Source organism: Ambystoma mexicanum, chromosome 1p (genome assembly GCF_040938575.1).
Source record: "Ambystoma mexicanum isolate Mex_15411 chromosome 1p, UKY_AmexF1_1, whole genome shotgun sequence".
Classification (NCBI taxonomy): Eukaryota; Metazoa; Chordata; class Amphibia; order Caudata; family Ambystomatidae; genus Ambystoma; species Ambystoma mexicanum.
In genome coordinates, this window is record NC_090921.1 from 1,093,314,572 (window position 1) to 1,093,334,937 (window position 20,366).

At 47.1% G+C, this 20,366-nt stretch overlaps 1 protein-coding gene across 1 annotated transcript in view; it reads right to left on the minus strand.

Moving 5' to 3' along the window:
- The window catches only part of LOC138448413 (SLAM family member 8-like), a 110,067-nt gene extending 95,321 nt beyond the window's left edge, over positions 1-14,746 (minus strand). The window contains exon 1 of the mRNA XM_069604689.1: positions 14,639-14,746. Coding sequence (XP_069460790.1) covers positions 14,639-14,678 — 40 coding nt within the window. The 5' untranslated portion in view covers positions 14,679-14,746. The remainder of the gene's footprint in view (positions 1-14,638) is intronic.
- Between the last annotated feature and the right edge of the window lie 5,620 nt (positions 14,747-20,366).

Genomic DNA, 20,366 nt, shown 5'->3' on the forward strand with positions numbered 1-20,366 from the left:
GGTGTATACCTGTTGTTGGTACCCCCTGTCCCGCACGCTTATTGTCCACGGGTAGGTTTTGGCTCGGGGGCTAGTGCTTTTAGGGTAGAGCAGCAAGGGGCATATTTTGGCACCCTGCTATATTAATATGGGTTCGCCATGGTGGGACAGGGGGCCAAGAAGAGGGGATGCCAAGGCCCTTAGGGATGCCAAGGCCCTTAGGGAAGCATTGGAGATCATTAGCAGGGCATCCAAAGCCCAGCTTGAGGGGGCTGTGGATGAGGTTACGGGTGAAGGGGAGGACGGAGGAGGAAGGCCGCAACGGAGAGCAGTGACAGATGGGGCGCTCGCGGAAGTGGTGGCTTGTAGCCCAACGGCAGACAGAGGGGAGGTCTGGGAATCCAGTGGTGGGAAGATGAGGAGGGTGATTGACAGGAGAGCGTCTAGGGGGGAGTGCAGTTTGGAGAGGGGCCAGAAAGAGGTTTGGGGGATAATGAACAGGTGGATGAAGGTGTAGGTCGGGTAGGGCATGAAGGTGGAGGTTATGGGGTACAGAGACACGTGACATGGCAGAGGGACAGGGGTGGGAAATACCTGCAGAAGAGTGCAGGTGGGAGGAGGAGAGAGCGGTCCCCAGCAATTAGTGATGTTAGGGAGGGGCGCGGAATGCCCCCCCCGGATAGGAGGATTTCGGGCGGAGGGCACAGAGCAGCCCCTGCTGTTGCAGAGGATGAATATGGAGAGGGTTTAGGAACGGCCCTTCTTCAAACTGCGTCAGGGCAGTCTAGAGGGCACAGCACGACGCCTAGCGAGGAAGACCACAGGGTGGAGGAGAGAACACCTCGCCCGATAGAAGAGGACCAGGGTGGGGTTTCTGTGGCCCCGCCAAGAAGATGCTGAAGGAGTGGCAGGGTGCACACCCCGGGCTCACAAGAGGAGGATCTACTCGGCCCGAGTATGTGCTTGCAGCAGCAATGGTATTTCATGGATGATGATGAAGGGATGGAAGAATATGTGGGGCAGTGGGAGGATGAAGGATATAGGGCGGTAAGGGAGAGGGCGAGAAGGGGCCTTAGGTGGGATGGGGAAAGACAGGAGAAAGGAGTTTGGGGGCAAGAGGTGGAGGGAAACTGGCTGGGGGAGACTGCTGACATGTTTTGTCCCTGCAGCAGGAGCCCATTAAGGAAAGAGACGAGGAGCATCGGAGTGGAGGCCAGGCTGCAGACGGGCGATGGCAGGGCAGAAAGAGGTGAGCAGGAAGGGGACTGGTCAACTGCATGACAGAGGGGGGACATGAGAACGGGGGCAAGAAGGGAAGGGTCAGGATGGCAAGGGGTGAGGAGAGAGATTGGGGTACAGGCTATTGAAGCCTTGGTTGGAGAAAGGGAAAATTGCTCGGTGGAGGTACAGACAGACAAGGTGATTGAGCCATTGGCACTCGAGGTACAGGTCTCAAAAGAAAAAGAGGTATAGGTGAAGGGCAAGGAGAAAAAGCTACCAAACATGGGCATCACGAAACCTTTGGGAGCACATTTGATGACAACAACTAAGGATAAGATACAGGCAGGGGAATTTGTGGATGTTTCATAGGGAAGTGAGAGCAAGAGGGTTCTAAGGAAGATAGGGAGCTGGCCTCACGCCCAAGGGTACCGGTGACAATCGAAAATTGGACGTCAGCATTTATTATCTACGCGAGTGTCTACTGCGAGAAATTTCCAGAGAGATGTGTGGCTCTGCTAAAGTACATGGATGTGATTAGAAAGGCATTTACAAGTTTTGGGGGCTTTGCGCGGGTGCGTTACGATGAAGAGCTTGGGGCAAGGATGGCAGAGGACAGCCAGGCGGTCTGGGGTGAAATAGATATGGATCTCTGGCTGCAGTGGATAGCACCGACGAGGCCTGCCCCGACATTGCATATTGCTAGTTGTTTGCCTGTGCCTTTCCGGCCCTTTCTTGGTCGCCCCGCCCACAAGGGGTGGGGAGAGGAGGCAGGGGGCAACCCTTAGCGGCATGCTGGCCATTTAATAAGGACAGCTGTACAAGGAATGTGTGTAGGTTCAGACAAGCAGTGTTTGCAACAAGGAGACAGGGGGAGGGGGAGAGGATCCGGCAGAGGGGTTGTGGGGAAAGGCTTTTACTCCAATTAAATTGGAGGTGTTGGAGAAGTGGTTGGAATTTTATCTGGACAAGGAGGGGGCTGAGATTTTGGGAGATGGTTTTCGTCATGGTTTCAGGCTGGGTTACCAGGGGCCACGGGTGCATCGTTGGGTGGAGAATTTGAAGTCAGCCAACAAAAATGTGGAGGTGGTGAGGAAGAAATTGGGCAAGGAGATAGCGGTGGGGAGGGTGGTACGGCCATTTGATGATCTGCCAGGAGATTTAGTGGTATCACCACTGGGTGTTGTACCCAAGAAGGTTTCGGGGGAATTTAGATTGATACACCACTTGTCATGGCCTGAGGGCATGTCTGTCAACGATTTTATTGCTCCGAAAGAGTGTGGGGTTGTATATGCAAGTGTGGATCAGGCGGTGGGTTTGGTAAGGAAAGCCCGGTGTGGGGCCTTCATGGCCAAGTGTGACATTAAGGCGGCTTTCAGGTTGTTGCCAGTGCACCCGGAGGATTTTGGCTGCTGGGAATGCAATTTGAGGACCGCATCTACATTGACAAAGCTTTGCCAATGGGGTGCACAATTTCTTACGCCTTGTTCGAGCGTTTCTGTTGTGTCTTGCTTAGCTTGGTAGTGGGAATGCAGAAGGAATGTTGTGATGTCATGTGGAGTGTTAGTTTCTCAGTGTCGGAATGCTTGAGGGAAGGTTCTATGTTGGGAAGGTAGTCAGCCTGCAGCCTGGGTCCTATTAATGTAACTTACTTAACAACTATGTAACTGCTTGTGAGGTGTCCTGAGAAGCTGTAATAAACCTAGCATGTCAACCTAAGAAGGCTGGGTGAAGCTTTGTAACATTGGCGACGAGTCGGTCTTAAAGAAGAAGAACCCAAGTACACGAAAAAGTAGGAAGCTGAAGAAACCTGCTGCGGGGGGTGCAGGAAAGGAAAGGACAAGAAGAAGGACAACACTGCCCCCAATACAAGTAAGACCCATCACCCAGGGCACCAAAGGGGGAGGAAAAAGACCCCGTAGACCCTGTAGCATGCGGGACCAGCAGCTCATGATCTGGAGGGAAAGCTGAGTCCCGGGGGCTGGAGAGGGAGCTGGGCCAGAAGATGAAGGGAAGCTGTGTCCCAGTAATGAAATGAGAAGTCATGCTGCATAGGATGTGGAAAGGAGCTGGCCCATAGGGAGAAGAGTGATGCTGTCCCGGTTAAGTGAAGTGGGAAGCAGTTGCTTTCAATGTAAAGTGGGAGGTTTGCCCATAAAGGAAGAGCAGAGCTGTCCCATTAGGTGTAATCATATGTCCCAGTAGGTAACACAAGGGTCAAGGCAAACCAAGGGAAAGCTCCCCATGATGAAGAAAATGAAAGTAAATGAAGCCAGGGTGAAGGGATGTGTCCTTTGTACTGGTAAAGCGTAAAGCGATCATGGCGCATAAAGCAGAGTCAGTAGATGCCAGAGACAGTGACCGTTGGGTGAGCAGAGATCTTCACTACTCTGTGTCTGGCAAGTGAATGGTGACGTCAGTATGGAAGTGAACGGAGTTGACGAATGAGCCGAATGCTCAGGAGATGCAGGAATTATTGTTTGCGAGGTTTAAACAAGCCGAACTTTCAGGAGTTGCAAGAATCGGGAGGCTTAAAAAATGTGGCTGTATCGCGTCAAGGGTGAGAAATGATGGGGATTTCCGAGTAAGGAACCCATAGGCGTGAGGCTGCGTGTTCAGGACGCAGCGTAACGTTCATTGAGGAATAGTACAGCACACAGAAGTCGAGTGTGCACTGTGTTGTACTGTGGGGGGACGTTCAGGTAGCGGTCTACCCAGAGAAGGGAAAGTATTTGATGCCCCGTTGGAGTACTACTTATGCATTCTGAGCGGCATGGAGAGGGAATAAGTCTATGTATTGTAAATGCAACGCAGACTTGGAGATCTATCATTCTCCCCACCGAAGGAGGAACGGTGCGGGGGCCGAGGTGCTGTTTGGTTGTCTAAAAACGTATGGAGAGACCACTGAGATGGTGACGGGTTATCTTCTAAGAATTCAAGGAGAAGGGTCTTAAGTATCCTTTTGTGATATTATCCTTGTGTGTTGCACCACTGATATTTGGTTTTTAAGAGTGGATGGTTACACTTTGAGGATTTGTAGATACATAGGAGGTGACATTGACGTCTTGTTTTAAGCAAATGCATTTCTGTTTAGCTATTTCAGGTAATGGTATGGGTGTTTGCTGCATAGATTTATCATGATTATTTGTGAGTGGTGTGGGTCATGTTTGAAGACTAGGATTAACCTTTTGCGGACTTTCAGCATTTAGGCCGCTTTATAGCGACATGGACTTTTAGGATTGGATATGGAAATGTGCTCATGACATTTATTGTATTGTATTAGTGTCTAGAACTAACCTTCTTGAGGATTTTCAGCGTTTAGGTCGCTAAGTTGCGACATTGGCTATTAGGATTGGATTGGTTTGGAATTCATGAAATATGGTGTTTTTTTTTTAAAAATGCATAATTTCAAATGTATAGAGCAATGCAGTGTGAACTGTATAATCTCGTTTGTGATGCATTGTGTACAGTATAGAAAATCTGTATTGGCTCCGGGAATTTAGTGAGATTGGGGATAGCGCCTTCAATTGTTTCTTGTATAGGTGTGGATATGATTGTTTGGTGAATGCAGGGGTAGCGCCTCCCATGTGTTTGGTTTTGGGTGAGCTTATATGTGATATATAAGTATGGTTTTGCTGATGGTGTGAATGCCAGGTCAGCATGTTTGTGACTTCCAAATGTGATTTCTGGGGGTAGTGCCTTCAGTAATATTTTGAGTATGGGTGTGGAATGATATACACTAGGGCATTTGGGATGTAGTGCCACATTATGTGGTGTTTGGGGGTAGCGCCTCCAGTACAGTATGGGCGTGATTGTGATGAGTCGCGCAGGGTTAAACAGTGCACGTGGATTTATGGTGGTAGCGCCACCGTATATGTCGGGGCATGACTGTAATGAGTTATGCATGGTTATCCCACGTATGGCTGTGTGAGGTGGTAGTGCTGCCAAGTGTTGGAGCTTGACTGTGGTCAGTCATCCGAGGTGAATGGTTTGGTATCTGGGTGGTAGCGCCCCCAGTAGGTGTAGGGTTGTGACTGCAGTATAAGTCACCATGGTTAGGGGTATGTGTGTACAGGTGGTAGCGGCCCTGGATTTGGTTGGTTTAGGCGTGCCTGTGGTAGTAGGCATTGCATGGTCACGTATTCCCCCGACTTTGTGGTTTATTTACCACAAATAATGTATTGTTCTATTCGTTGTGCACATGCGGCTGTGTTTAGCTGTACTGTGTGTCCTTCTATGACTCCTTTCACCCCATCAGGGTCCGGAGTGCGACAGTGACATTAGTTGTTGGTCCTGGTATGCCTGGCCAGCGCATCGGGTATGAGGTGAGTGTTTGAGTGTCAGAGCATATGTTGTGTGCTTGCCCTGATAATGTGAGTCAGTGTGAATGATTTTGAAGTGTATGGAGGTGTGTTGTGTAATGTCTGTGTTGTTGTCGGAAGGGGGGAGGTGTGTTGTGTATGCGTTATGTATTGTTGCTCTGTGCAATGTGCCAATGTAAGGGGAGGAGATGTGTTGTGTCTGGCTTAGCTTGGTAGTGGGAATGCAGAAGGAATGTTGTGATGTCATGTGGAGTGTTTGTGTCTGAGTGTCGGAATGCTTGAGGGAAGGTTCTATGTTCGGCAGGTAGTCAGCCAGCAGCCTGGGTGATGGGCTGCCAGTGTTTCTGTCCTATTAATGTAACTTACTTAACGACTATGTAACTGCTTGTGAGGTGTCCTGAGAAGCTGTAATAAACCTAGCATGTCAACCTAAGAAGGCTGGGTGCAGCTTCGTAACAGTTTAAGTTCCTTTTTGCAGTGGGTTTTCTCATATAGTTCTGGTTTGGAAGGGGTACGGCATTGACTAGATGATTTCCTGTTCATTAGTGGGGCAGACAGAGAGAGGGAGTGCAGGGAGATGCTGAAGATGTTTCAGGACCTGATGGGAGAGTTGGGGTGCCTTTGGCAGAAGACAAAATGGAGGGACCGGCGGTGGTGTTAACCTTTTTAGGGATTGAATTAGACTGATTGGGCATGACCTCACGCTTGCAGCATGACAAGGTGAGCAAACTGGTAGGATTGCTGGAGAAAGCGGTGGGGGCTCGGAAGATGACTCTAGTGGAAATGCAGAAACTGGTGGGGCATTTGAATTTTGCATGCAAGGTGGTGGCCCCAAGGCAGACTTTTTGTAGAAACATGGTGCGGTCTATGGCGGGAGCAAAGTGCCCATATCATCGGGTAAGGGTATCAGGTGCAGTTCGGGAAGACAGTAGGATTTGGCTGCATTTTCTGGAGAGTTTTAACGGGGCGTCCATGTGGTTGCAAAGGGGTCCAGTGTCATGAAAAGTGCAGATATTTTCAGATGCAGCAGGTGCGGGAGGGTTTGGAGTGTTTTGGGGAGGAAAATGAAGTGGCCATTGCGTTGGTTGAAGGAAGGGAGGAGCATAGCATTTCTAGAATGTTTTCCTTTGTTGGTTGCAATGGAGTTGTGGGGGAAGGAGTTGCAGAACAGGAAAGTGAATTTCAACATTGACAACGAATGCGCAGTTCATGTAGTGAACCGGCAGTCGGCAAGGGATCAGAGGGTGGCGAGACTTATGAGAGAGTTTGTTCTGTGTTGCATGGAATGGAATGTGGTGTTTAAGGCAACACGTGTGCCGGGGAAGGATAATGGCATCGCTGATGCATTATCTCGTTTTCAATGGCAGAGATTCCGTGGATTGGCTCCAGGAGCAGAACAGGAGGGGCAGCGGATTTCGGAGGAGCTGTGGAAGATAGGAAGCTGAGAGTGCTTTCCTTGGTGGAGGGTTCGCTTACCCCTGCATCTAGGGAGGAATACAGGAGAGCATGGGAGGATTTCATAAAAGGGGGAGCTCGTAGTTGGAAGGGTAGGGGGATGCAGAAGAGCGGAGAAGGGATGATGTCACTAACTTCCTCTTGTGGTGCATGGATAAGGGTTGGTCTAAGGCAACTATAACGGGGAAGATGGCAGGGATCGCTTTCTATGGGAAATGGTTTTGGGGTTTTCAGCCGAGCGGTGGGGAAATGGCGAGCAGGATGTTAGAAGGATGGGCAAGGGAGAGTAGGAGGGAGAAGGACAAGAGGAGACCGGTATCGGCGGACCTACTAACCAGGTTGTGTCGGGCTGTGGGGGGGGGGGAGGTTGCTGGTCCGCTTAGGAAGGAGAGTTGTTTGCAACTTGCTTTATATGGCTGTTCTTTGGGGCCTTTAGGGTTTCTGAGCTGGTGGGAGGAAAGAGTGGGGTAAGTGGATTGCGTTGGGAAGATGTTTATTTTACGGAGTTAGGGCTGGGCATCAGGATTAAGAGGTCTAAGACGGATCAAAATGGAAAAGGCTCTTTGGTTTTGCTGGGTTGGGGGAGCAAGGATTTGTGCCTGGTGCGGACAAGTTTGGCGAGGAAGGAGCTATGTGGGGGAAGGACAGGTTTGGTTTTTCAGCATGAGGATGGGGCAGCAGTATCAGCAGCGCACGTTTTGGGGGTGCTATGGAAGGTGTTGGTAGCGGTAGGGGAAAAGGCGGAGGAGTTTGGAACTCATTCATTTAGGATGGGCGCAGCATCTGAAGGTAGTAGATTGAGCTTATTGGAGGATAAGGTGAAAATATTGGGACGGTGGAAGTCTGGGAAATACAAAGGGTACGTCAGGGACTTGGGTAAAGGTGCCGTTTGAAATAAGGTTTTGGGGAGTACAGGAGTGTCGAATTTGGGGGGGTGGTTGTGATTTGAAAGTGATATTGCAATTTCTTTTTCAGATGCTGCTCAGAGGCCGGGGGGAGATGCCGCAGATTTGGATTGTGGGCCACTCTATTGTTAAGTTGGCAGGGAAGGAAGCGGAGAAAAGAGTTTTTGGCAGGCAATTGGGTTGCAGCTACAAGGTGGCATTGGTAAGGTGGTCCGGTTTAGGGGGTTTCGCTGAGATCAGCTGCTGCCTATGTTGGCGGGGCTGAAGGAACGCTATGGGTCTACGGAGGGGGTGATCATTCATGCAGGGGAAAATGATCTGGTAAGAGATACAAGTGTGACTCTTTTTAGGAAAATGAAAAGGGATTTGGTATGGGTCCGGGAGATGTGGCCCAAAGCACATGTAGTTTTGTCTAAGCTGTTGCCGCGGAGAGTGTGGAGGGGAGCGAGAAGTGAGGGAGCAATAGAGTGTGCTAGGAAGGGAATAAATAGAGAAATGGAAAAATGTTGTGCCTCAGCAGCAGTGAAGGTTTTAGAGCACAAAAATAGTTTATGAGGGTTTCAAGATTTTCAGGGAGGATGGTGTTCACCTGTCCATTTACGGGAATAGTCATTACTTGGCGGATTTGACCTTGCAGGTGGAAGAGATAGTAAGGAGTTGGAGGTAGAAATAAGTGGTAGGGGTGGGTCAGAAAGAACATCTCGGTGGAGGGATTTTCTGTTGCTGGGGGCATGGCCCCTTTAGATGAGGGGGGAGTGAAGCTCAATGGGGGAATAGTGCGGGAAAGGATGGGAGTGGTGCTGTTTGCACAAACGGGCTACCCCAGGGGAACAGGTTTTGAAGACGGAGGGCCATGGCCCCGGCGAGAAAGCGGGACGCATTGAGAAGATGGTAAGGAGACGGTAGGGACCAAGGGATAGGTAGGGAGGAAGTGGATCTAATTAATTATTTATTTGTTGGGGGAAATGAAAGTGTTGAGTTATTAAATTGGTTGTTAAACAATTCTTTGTTGGTCTGTAAGGCCAACGAGCCAGGTTAGTGGTTAATTGTGAGATTTGGCCTGTCACATTAAAGCAATATTTTCCACTACAAGCGAGTCTGGGTGTTTTGTGCAGTAAGCCAAAATGGGCACTAGCTAATTTAATGTACGTGGTCTCCCTGTAGTGACGGCCGTCGTGAAATGGGTGGTTGATGCCCTGGGCGGACACCCATCACATCGACCTCTACTGTACTGCTTCAGCCAATTAACCCCTTCGGACACCTGCACAGGGTTATTTTTGTGTTAGCCACATATTAGTCTGGCAATGTCATTGGGCCATACTACGCACTAAATATACCATGTGTGTCTCACCAAAGACTAAACTCAACAATAACTAAAGTTACAATTGATGTAAAAGGTGGACTCATTAAATCAAAACTGTCCATCGATAGTGGTGCCTCAGAATTGCAACCGCTGTCACAATACCACCAACTGTGAGGGGTTGTACACAGGCTACTCCTCATCCTTGTACCAGGCAACATGGGGGCCAAAGTCCATTCATATTACCTAGCTCCTACTGCCAGTTCATGCCACTCAATTCCCTCATTTAATCCAAGCTGCCTTTGGGTTGGTTATATTAAACATGTTTTTGCTTGCTGCTACTGTGGGGGTCTACGCTAGAGGAGACGAGCACTGTGGGTGAATTTGGAGACAGTACTCCGGATAACACTCATGAACTAGGCTCATCTGATTCAGTCCTGAGTTTAGTGGAGGGATATATTTCTCTCCTGTTATCCCTGTTAAATAGGTGGCACAACATCACTCCCTAGGGTTATTTCTTTCCCCAGGGAGAGTTGAGTTCTGCTTTTAGGGACAGTGACAGTTTAGTTTGTTTTTGGATTGAATCCAAGTATAGAAGTATTGTGGTATTGTGTTACCTGTGTGTACTACAATGCATGTTTAATGCCATCAATAAAACAAGTAGACGTGAAATGTGAATTTTGGTCCCAAGACTGGCCCACATTGGTCGGTCAGTCTGGATATATTTTCTTACTGTGGTGGCATGGCATGTCTTAAGGGCATCACGAGGGAAGCAGACATAACAAGAGTTATTATGTGCCAGGATTGGCCTATATTGGTGGACCAGTCTGGACATATTTACTTATAGTGGTATGGCATGTTTTAATGGGTATCATGATAAGGGTTATTATGTGGCAAGACTCTCCTACATTGGTGGGCCAGTATGGATATATTTTCTTACTGTGGTGGTATGGCATGTTTTAAAGGGCATCAACTGAAAAAGCAAACATGATAAGTGTTACTTTGGGGCAGGACTAAGACTGGCCTACATTGGTGGGGAACTCTTGATATATTTTCTGACTTTGGCATTGGATGTTGTAATAAGCATCAAGAGGAAGGCAGACATGATATGTGCTGTTACTTGGCAAGACTGGCCTATGTTGGTGGGCTAGTCTGAATACATTTTGTACTGTGGCATGGCATGATTTATTGGGCATAAAGAGTAAAGCAAACATGATATGTGTTATTACGTGCCTAAACTTGCCTACTCTGGTGCAACCAGACTGAATACAATTTCTGACATGCCACTGCTTATTTTACTGGCTTCAACAGTAAAGCCAATATGTGGAGGTTTCTCACGTGGTGAGACTGACATATTGATGCAGTCAGTTTTGATGTGTTTTCTTATTATGGCATGGTCTTTTTACTGGCAAAGCCAGTAGGTGTACATTCTTACATGGTGATATTGGCATGTATTGGCAGAACAAGCAATTACATTTTTTCTTATAGTATCATTATGCACAAAGAAAACCTGAGTATGTTCTGATATGGTAATGATGGCAGATATTGGTGCCAGCAGCGTGGAATTGGTGCCAGCAGCATGGAAATGTATGGGCACAGCCAGCATGTAAAGGTTATTTATACTGGCACATATGTATCGTGGGAAAAGGCGTCAAGAAAAAGTGTAGAGAAAAGCTCCTATGCACTGTTTGTGACTTGCATGCATCGGATTTTATATTGAGTTACCTTACAAAACCAATTGCAAACTGTGTGGCTTTTTACCCAATTGATTAAAAAAGTGTGCTGTAAAATGCACTGTTTTAACCCATTATTTAAACAAATGTACACTGTGGAGAAGCCCCTGAAGCGCCTTTGGTTGTTTCGGCTCCCTCGGAACGTTTGGTCAACAGTTGTGGGGAAAATGTACGTCCCTCCAGTAAAAAAAAATCCCCAGCCGCCACCAAAGACACCTGAGCACGAGGCACCCACCCAAACATTCGCTCTGATATGTCATTTATAACGCGCCTGTACACAAGTGTTTCTAGGTGCGAGCAGCTGTGACCCAACAGCATCTATGTCCAGAAAGGGTCCATCTGCGATATTGTGCTGTTTTGCGCTAAGTTCAGCTGCTTGGGCCCGTTCATCATGAGGGAACCATAAAGAAGTAGACCGGGGGTGGGGGGGGATTAAGTGGGAGGAGGGTCTGGCATCCTTGAACCATGCACCAGTGAAGAAACACAACTTACTAGCGCGCTATTGACACCCATGCTGTGGATGTTCAGCATTAAGAGCATTTCAGGCAAGTAGCCATTGGCTGGCTTAAGCATGGATACCAGCAGACCCAGGCAAGCATCACACTTACCTGCTCTTTTCTCTGCTTGGCTACATTTTGCCGTATGTAACTATTTTACATGTGATATAAAGAGATAGAATATGTTATCTGAACAATAATTCCATGCATTGCTATGCAATGTTAGCACTTATTTGTATTTGTATTTATTTTATTTATAAAGCGCGGCCAGGCCCAGGGGCTAACGGGCGCATAAGTTAGATCTGCTTACAGTTGCAATTGAAAGCAGTCAATAAGGGTTCTGTTACATTGCAGTTACAGGTGGGTACAAACTTAGTCATGCAAATGCATATATACATAGTCTAGTATAAGTACATTAATTACAAAAGTGTACCAGTGACAGTCGATCATGCTGGGATCAGGCAGTTAGGCTGTCATAGAGTCCATGTTGTGAAGCCAACACTTCGTGTTATGTTTAAATAGGTTAAATGAAGGTTCTGCTCGCAAAAGCGCAGGTATTGTGTTCCATAGTTTGGAGGCTTGTACAGGGAAGCTAGCACCACCCGAGTTATGAAGTTTAAATCTCGGTATGGACATAGTGTTAGCTTGTGCTGCTCTAAGTGGTCTTGAAGAAGTGTGAGGTGTAAGTTGGTTGGTGAGGTAGGCTGGTGCAAGGTTGGCCCTGGCTTTATGTGTAAGGGCCAGAGTTTTAAGGGATATTCTGTGCTTGACTGGAAGCCAACGTAGTTTGCGTCTGGTCTCCGAGATGTGCATTTTTTTGGCGATGTTGAGGGCAGCTCTGATGGCATTATTTTGAATTACTTGCAGTTTGTTGATATTTTTGTAGCTAGAGCCTAAGTAAAGGGCATTACAACAGTCTATCTTGGATAGGACTAATGCTCTAGCAAGAGTAATGCAATTGGGTGAGGAGATGAACGGCCTACATGCAGTGATCAGCTTGCAGGTGTAAGCGGCTGATGATGCTACTGCATTAGTTTGTTTGGAGAAGGATAATGTGGCATCGATGTAAACCCCAAGGGTTTTGGTGTTATTTGACACGGGGATGAGATTGCCATCTATGGTGAAGGATTTAAATGCGGGATTGAGATTTTTGAGTTTGGCGTGAGTGCCAAGGATGATCAGCTCGGTTTATATCCTGCATCACACCGCTTCACTAGGGAAGCTTGTCTTATGTCGCTCGTCCATCCCTGCGGGTGTTATAAGGGCATGTTACAGAGGCCTGCTTGTCCATCTCAGGGACAGTGGCAAGGCTCTCCAATGGTGCCCGGGGAATAACACTCACATCTGATGACAGAGCTGTGATTCCGGTGACAGGCAGACGGAAACACCTACCACAGAAGTACACAAAAGGAAAAAGGAAAGTAAAACTAAGCATCCAAAAAATGCTCATTTTCCTCACCGATTGGGGCATAAAACCAGAATGTTACTGAAGAGTGGGTGGCAATTATTACTCCTCACTCGGGTTTCTGGCTCTGATCGGCATCCCTCTTCCTGTTTGGTGCATTACAGTGGTTGATAAGGCACATGATAAGTGGCTTCAGTTCAGTGCATCATGAAAGGGAAGAGGCCTGGCTGGGCAGCAGCTGCGAGTTGCACATTATCAGCAGGGCCTGGGCTGTGGGATCATCAGAGGATGGCCAGCACTAGTTCCTTGTACATGGTCGCTGGGAGATGTAGTTTGACCTGTGTGTGTTTGTTTTCTTTTTAAGTTCTGAAAATGTTCTAATTTGTGATGATCTTGGCAATAAAGGAAGATTAAATGAATAATAATTGCCGCTAGAAAAATTATGATTTTATGTCACAATCTGTTTTAAAAAATGTACATTTTATGGGAAGTCTAGAGGCTCATACTATGCTCACTTAAAGCAGATCAATCACCGAGCTTGCAGGATGAGCCACGGCTAAACATAAAAGCCTTTTGGCCTGATTTACAGAGTTTTTCCAATCCGTGCATATACATTAGACATAAAAAGGGAGGGACTAAAATGGTCGACGTGTATGAAAAGAAGTAGTGGAGCTATGTTCCCTGATGGCCTGTCCCAGCTCCCCCCCAAAAAACATCGCACAGCCCCTTCCCATGCGCCACACAAACCCCCAAACAAATGTACCTGCTGTTGAAGACAACCGAAGTGCACGTTTCAACTGCTTCCTACACTTTTATTTTAAAACGAAACCATTCCGGAACGGTTTCTTTTTAACATAAAAATATAGGAACGATAAAAGTTAATTAAAAAAATAATAATAGGAGCACCGCTCTCGACCGTTCCCACCCAATCCGACCACTCTTCACCTGTCATACTGCCCTTTCATGGCACTAGCTATTTGAGAAGTTTTGGAATCTGCGAAACCGGAACCCTTTCCTCATGTATCGCAAAAACATGGGATCTGACAGCTGTGCCGCATTCCTGTTTAAGGATCTGGCTAAGGAAGTAAAGTTGTATTTTTCGGGGGCGGTGGTGGGGGGTGCGGGGGGGGGGCAGAAAAAATGTATTGAAAACAACACCTATGTTCTGTTCATTGAACTAAAGTAAATATAAAGAATAACCTGTGACTTCCCCACTTACCAAGTCGCGCGCACCCTACTCTGCTCCTTCTCGCTCGTCCTCCCTCTTGTTCCCTTTCCCTAATATTTCCCGCGTTATTTCTGCTGCAAGTAAAATTGCATATATGATGATGCTACCCTGTGGTGTTTCCGTTTTGACAGAAATGTGCTGGTTTACATGTGCAGCTATTAAAGTAACATGCATTTGCAAACACCAAAAAACACTGTTGCCCACATTTTTTTGTGAGAGAAAAGTGATAAACACTGATAACCAACGTATTACACTCTATGAAATGAAGGGAAATAACTGCACGGACACAGAATCGCCTCTAGTGCTAGTGTGAGGTCGGTATTGTAGCACCTACATCCCTAGTAACCTGGCGTTAAGCTGTCCCCCAACTGATTGGTCCTTTGTGAACTTCCGTTTCTTTACCTCCCGTTTCATGTTAACAGAAGTTTGACATCTGGTGTACACACTCTCCCAATCCTGTGTGACGCATTTCAGAGACGCCACAAAACTCTTGTCTCCCATAGGGCCGTGAACATATTGAACCCTCTGAGGCAGCCCTGCTCGCCCCTCTCGGGATGCCCTCTGAAGGGTACCGGGCCCCTCTTCCACGAGCTTACCTTTGTACGTCACGAGAGCCAACACCAACCGCGCCGCCATGCCGTCACCGTGGCTTTTTCTGAATGGTGACTCTCAGTCGAGCTCCGAGCTGTTGCTTTTGTGGAAAGTGAAACCTCTGGAAGAAGTCCGGATATGATGAGCAGTTCTTGCAGTTGCTCGTGATTTTAGTTAGAAAATCCCCCTTGTTTACTTGCAAGTCGCAGCCTGCCAACCGCAAAAAGAAGAAGCACGAACCACGCGGATGCAGTTTTAGAACATTAGCCGCGCCAGGAATTTGGCACGGAAAGCACGACCGAATATGGTAAATCCCCCAGATGTTTTTTGTCATCACTGTTTTCAGGAGCATTTTTTTCTGTTCGTTCTGCCTTTCCTGTAATTTAGCCTTTCTTCCTTTCATTCTCCTAGCTTCTTTGTCAATTCTTATTTTGGTTTCTGTATCTATCTTTTATTCCTATCTTCGTTCGTTCATGTGAACTTTTTTTCTCTCGTCATTTCGTTTTCCTATTCTATTCCTTATTTGTATTTGTATTTTGTTTATTTGTATTGCGCACCCTGCCCAGGGACATCAGGGCGCATGTTTGAAAAAGGTAGTTACAGATACGTGTTACATAGATAGGTACAAGTTACATTATATAAACATGTTTACAGCAAGAATAAGAACATGAATAAGAAACGTTACACGGAATGGCCTAGCGGCCTACATATACAGTTTATACAATGAGTAGCCTGTTTGCGGGGAACAGCTGCATGAATTACAGAGAGGTGGCCAGGGCAACCTGTTCGTGAAGCCACCGTTTAGTTTTATTTCTGAAGGATTGGATGGATGGAACATTCCTAAAAGCATTGGGTAGGGAGTTCCAGAGCTTAGCCGCAAGGACTGGGAAGCTCAAGCCTCTGGCAGTCTGAAGCTTGAAACTGGGAATGGTTAGTGTGTGCACCTGTGAAGATCTCAGGGGTCTGGATGCTGTACGTTGTGTGGAGTGCGTGGACAAGTAGGCAGGTGCAGCATTATTCTGTGCCTTGTGGGTTAGAGCAAGTGCTTTGAGGGAGATGCGAAGTGTAATGGGTAGCCAATGTAAGTTGCGCCTGGTAGAGGAGATGAGGGAGCGCCTGGGAACGTTGATAGCAGCCATAATGGCATTGTTCTGTGTGACCTGAAGTTTATCAAGGTTTCTTTGACGGCATTGCAATAGTCAATTTTGGACATGATGAGGGTTCTGGCGAGGATCAGGCAGTTGTCCGTTGTCAAGAAGGGGCGACAAGCTGTGATGAGTTTACACGTATACGATGATGCTGAGACTACTGAATTGGTTTGTCTATTGAGAGAGAGAGTGGAGTCTAGGTAAATTCCAAGTGTTTTGGTGACGTTAGTGACTTTGATAACGTTTCCATCAATAATGAAGGAATTGTATTTGCGGTCAAGTTTTGTGAGTTTGGACTGAGAGCCTAGGATGAGTAACTCTGTTTTCTCATTAAGGCAGAGCCCATGGTGGGCCATCCAGGCCTGGATGACAGTGTAGACTGCATTGAGAGCTTTGACATCGGTTACATAGTCGCCAGTGATAGGGATGAGTATCTGGGTGTCGTCCGCATAATTAGTGTAGGAGACACCCAGACAGTCAATAATATCAAAGAGCGGTTTAATAAACACGTTGTAAAGCGTGGGCGATACACAAGAGCCTTGGGGGACTCCGCAGGGGACATGTGCAGGGTCAGCGGCGGCTAAGGGAGAGAAGACCCTCAGGATCTATTTGCCAGGAAAGAGCTGTTCCAGGAAGTAGCTGTTTCAGAGAAGTGAGCGGCAATCTTAAGGTGATGGCAGAGAATTTGGTGAACGAGCAAATCGAATGCAGCTGAAAGGTCGAGGAGGAGCAGGAGCGCTTGTATGCCCTTATCTTTCAGGTCCTCGATTTGGGTTTTCAAATCGATCAGGGCTGTCTCCGTGCCGTGTCTTGGATGGAAGCCAGATTGTCTGAGCCCCCATAGGTTGTTAGTATCAAGGTAATCCTGGATTTGGAGATAAGCTGCACGATCCAGAATTTTGAGTAGGTAAGGCACCGTGGTTATGGGCCTGTAGTTGGTGGGATTGCTAGGGTCGAGATTAGGTTTTTTAATTAGGGGGATGACCCACACATCCTTAAGGTTGTCGGGTACTGTGCCCGATTTGAATGAGGAATTGATAAAGGAGGTAATGAATGGGGTGAGATCATGCGCCGCTTCCTTTACGACCAGCGCAGGGGAGGCGTCGCCTTGCAGTTGGAAGGCTTAAGCTTCATGATGATGTTTTCAACTTCCTTAATGGTAAGGGGTGAGAAGCTGAAAGGTTTGGAGGAGTGCTTAGGAGAGGGGGTATTGTAGGACTGGGGGTTACCCACTGAGTCTGAGAGATGGCTTTTTTTAATATTAATTTTGGCTTGCAGCAAGGCAATTTTGTCTAATTGTGCTTTTTGTATATTGGAACACCATTCAGCGTCAGGGGTGCACGTATCAAGTGGGGCGACTGGAGACTCTAGTTCCTTATGGATCTTAAAGAGTTCCTTGGCGTTTGATTGTGCTTGCGTGATCCTATTGTTGTACACTTCTTTTTTGGCCGCTAGGATAGCTTCTTTGTAAGTGAGGGAGGTGGTTGTTAGGTTATTTCTGTTGACTAGAGTAGGTGAACGTTTCCAGTGTGACTCAGCTTTTCTTTTTTCTTTACAAAGTTCACGTAAGTGTGGGGTGAACCACAAATTAAGGTGGTTGCAAGGTTTTTGTTTACGCAGTTTGAGTGGGGCAATAGTGTTGAGAGCTTTTAACATGGTACGGTTGTAAGTATCAACTAGGACAGTAGGGTCCGAGCAAGTGGAGGAGGCCGTGTTCAGTAAAGGGAGGATAAGTGGGAGTAGTTTCTCAGCCGTAATATCCTTCTTGTTGCGTGTATAGGTGGGCGGGGGAAGGTTGGGTTTGTCTGTGGGTGGACTAGAGTTAATGGAGAATCTTATTTTATGATGATCAGACCACGCACATGGTGACACAGAGGTTACATTTAGTGCACAGTTCATGTCTGAGACCCAGTCAAGGGTACAACCCTTGATATGGGTAGGTTCACTAACATGTTGGGTGAGGCCGAAGTCAGCCAGAACAATGGCTACGTCACTGGCTTTGGTATCATTCGTGTCCTGTTATCCCAGATTGAGGTCGCCAAGTACGATGATTTGAGATTTGGGCTTGGTGCTAGAGGCTAGGATGGATGAGATATCCTCCACAAATGTGGACGAGGGCCAGGTGGCCTATAGATGAGATGCACTGGAGCGGTGTCATTGGGTGAGATCGGTAGTTTAATAGAAAGTAATTCAGCCGATGGCAGCTGTAGGGTGTTGGCAGCTCTAAAATTAAGCGAACTCTTAAATATGAATGCTAATCCACCCCCCTTGGTTTGATTAGTGTTCCTGTCGCACCTGATGATGGAGTAGTTATCGTGGATGGCTAGGGTCAGGGCAGGACCCGAGGACGCATGCAGTCAAGTTTCCGTGATTGCAAGAAAGTCAAGGTTTTCTGCAACAATTAAATCTCCAATGTCTAAAGCGTGTGCAGGGACAGAGCATGCGTTAATAAGCGCACCTTTGAGTTTGGTAGCGATGTTGGAATTATTGGCTGTGGGGGCCTCGTCAGTTATCGGAGCCACAGAGGCAATGGCGTTTTTCTTGTTAGGGTTGCTGAGTTTTTCCATACTGATGTTATTCATGTGATAGGACCAGTGGTGACATCTGGATGCTAATCTTTGGTTTCTGACTGATGTGGCACATGGTTGACTAGGTAGGGTAGGAGATGTCAATCTAGTCAGGAGAGACAGTGTGCGTTTATTCTCAGCGGGATTTAGTATACCTATGTCAGACATAGTGTGGCAACAGGAGGGTAAAGTTATGCTATTGAGTGATGTAGTTTGGAGGCCTGGTAGGTGGTACAGGAGAGAGCCAAGCCTAGCATTCCTGATGCGAGTAGGGCATGGCTGGTTAGGGGTCGGTTTGGTGGTGAAATGTTGTAACCAGAGGGCTGGCGCATTTAGATATGGATTGAGAGCTGTCATGTTGAATGAGGAAGGTGGTACGTGAGGTAGATTTGTACACATTGTAGGAGAGGTCGGTGTGTGGTGTTGGGCAATAGTGGGGTCGAGCTGTGGCCTAGATATGGCCAAAATGGTGAGCAGTACGTAGGGGCGAGATGTAAGGTAGGCAGATGTGGGTGCTTTAAGGTACTAGCGTACAAGGCTAAGTAATGCGGGTGTGTACTAGGGGTACAATACATTTTAGTAGGTAATGTAGGCTATGTACTTCAATACATGTCTTGCCGGGAAGAAATGCAACAGGCATCGACTGGCAGCCTATAGTGGCACAATGAGTGGGCAGAGCGCTTCAAATGACTAGCACGAGAGCATATTCAGCATACCAGGGACACAGCAGACAAAGCATGGCAGCCTGTGACCTCTTCTCACCTCTTCCCAAGGTCTTCTGGTTATGGTAGTCTCTTATCATCAAGTAATCGGCCAGAGTTTCCTGCATGAGCACCCACGTGATGCCGGAAGCCTCTGTTACGGGTTTTCCCCCTCTTTCTCAATAGTTCCTTTTAACCTTTCTAAGTTCCAATTTAGCTGCTTATATCAACGTGCATTGATATCCTTCTTTTCTTCGGTTCGTTTTTATGCCTTTCATGTGTTTGTTAATGCCTTTATTTGCTTCTTTCGCTCTTGCTTTCTTTCTCATCCGTGTTCTTTCATTTACTTTTTAGCCCCCCCCATTTGACAGAAGGAGGACATAACAACTGGCAACAAAGGCTGGAAGGGCGACTCAGAAGGGGGGGGCTTTTGTCCCCCCCACCCATGTCCAGGACTGCAGGATGACCTGGCCCCACCTCGGTCCCTGTACGGGAATTGGAGAACCTTGGAGCGGTGTCAGCCCTAGGCCAAAATGGGCACTATGGGGGTTTTGGGGGACAGGAGGGGAGGGGGGGTTACATATTATTGCACCACCACGAAACAAAATGATGCAGAAGAAATCAGCAATGCTAGTCTATGGAGGAATGGGGGAGCACAACATTTTTAAGACCTGGCTCCTGATGACAACTTATATGGGTCGGTAAAGAGCGCACTGGCAAACTATTTCAATCCCCAAGCGAGTACCGACTTTGAGCCTTTTCATCTCTGCCAAACGATACAGGTCGTGTATGAACCAATTGATGCTTTCCATGTGAGGCTATGACATCTTGCCTCCACATCCAGTCTCGTGGACCAAACAGATCAAGTCTGTGCATAATTCATGCAGGGAGAGGGGGGCTACTCCAACAAACTACAGAGGTGTATTCTGCAAGAGTCTACAAGAGTCAGACCTCCTCCTGCAATGCATTCGTAAATTATAACGTAAAAAGGTTGTTTCTTAGGCTCGTGCTCTTATCTTCTAACAAGTTTTAAACAGAAACAAATATCTCAATCAATATTTGATTAGAAGTTTAAATCATTGCGTTCAATCATCCGACACATGCTTCGACCAACAGCCGTTTAAAATGCTTATGATTACGCTAAATCTGTTAATAATTAGTATTACATAACATTAAGCCATATATAAATATGTTCAAATCATCAGCACATCATCATCAATTGATGAGAATTAACAGACGATCAGAAACGTGATCAGTGGTGTGAGGAGATATCAGCAGCACTCATGCCATTAGCAAAACCAGATCCACATATTACAT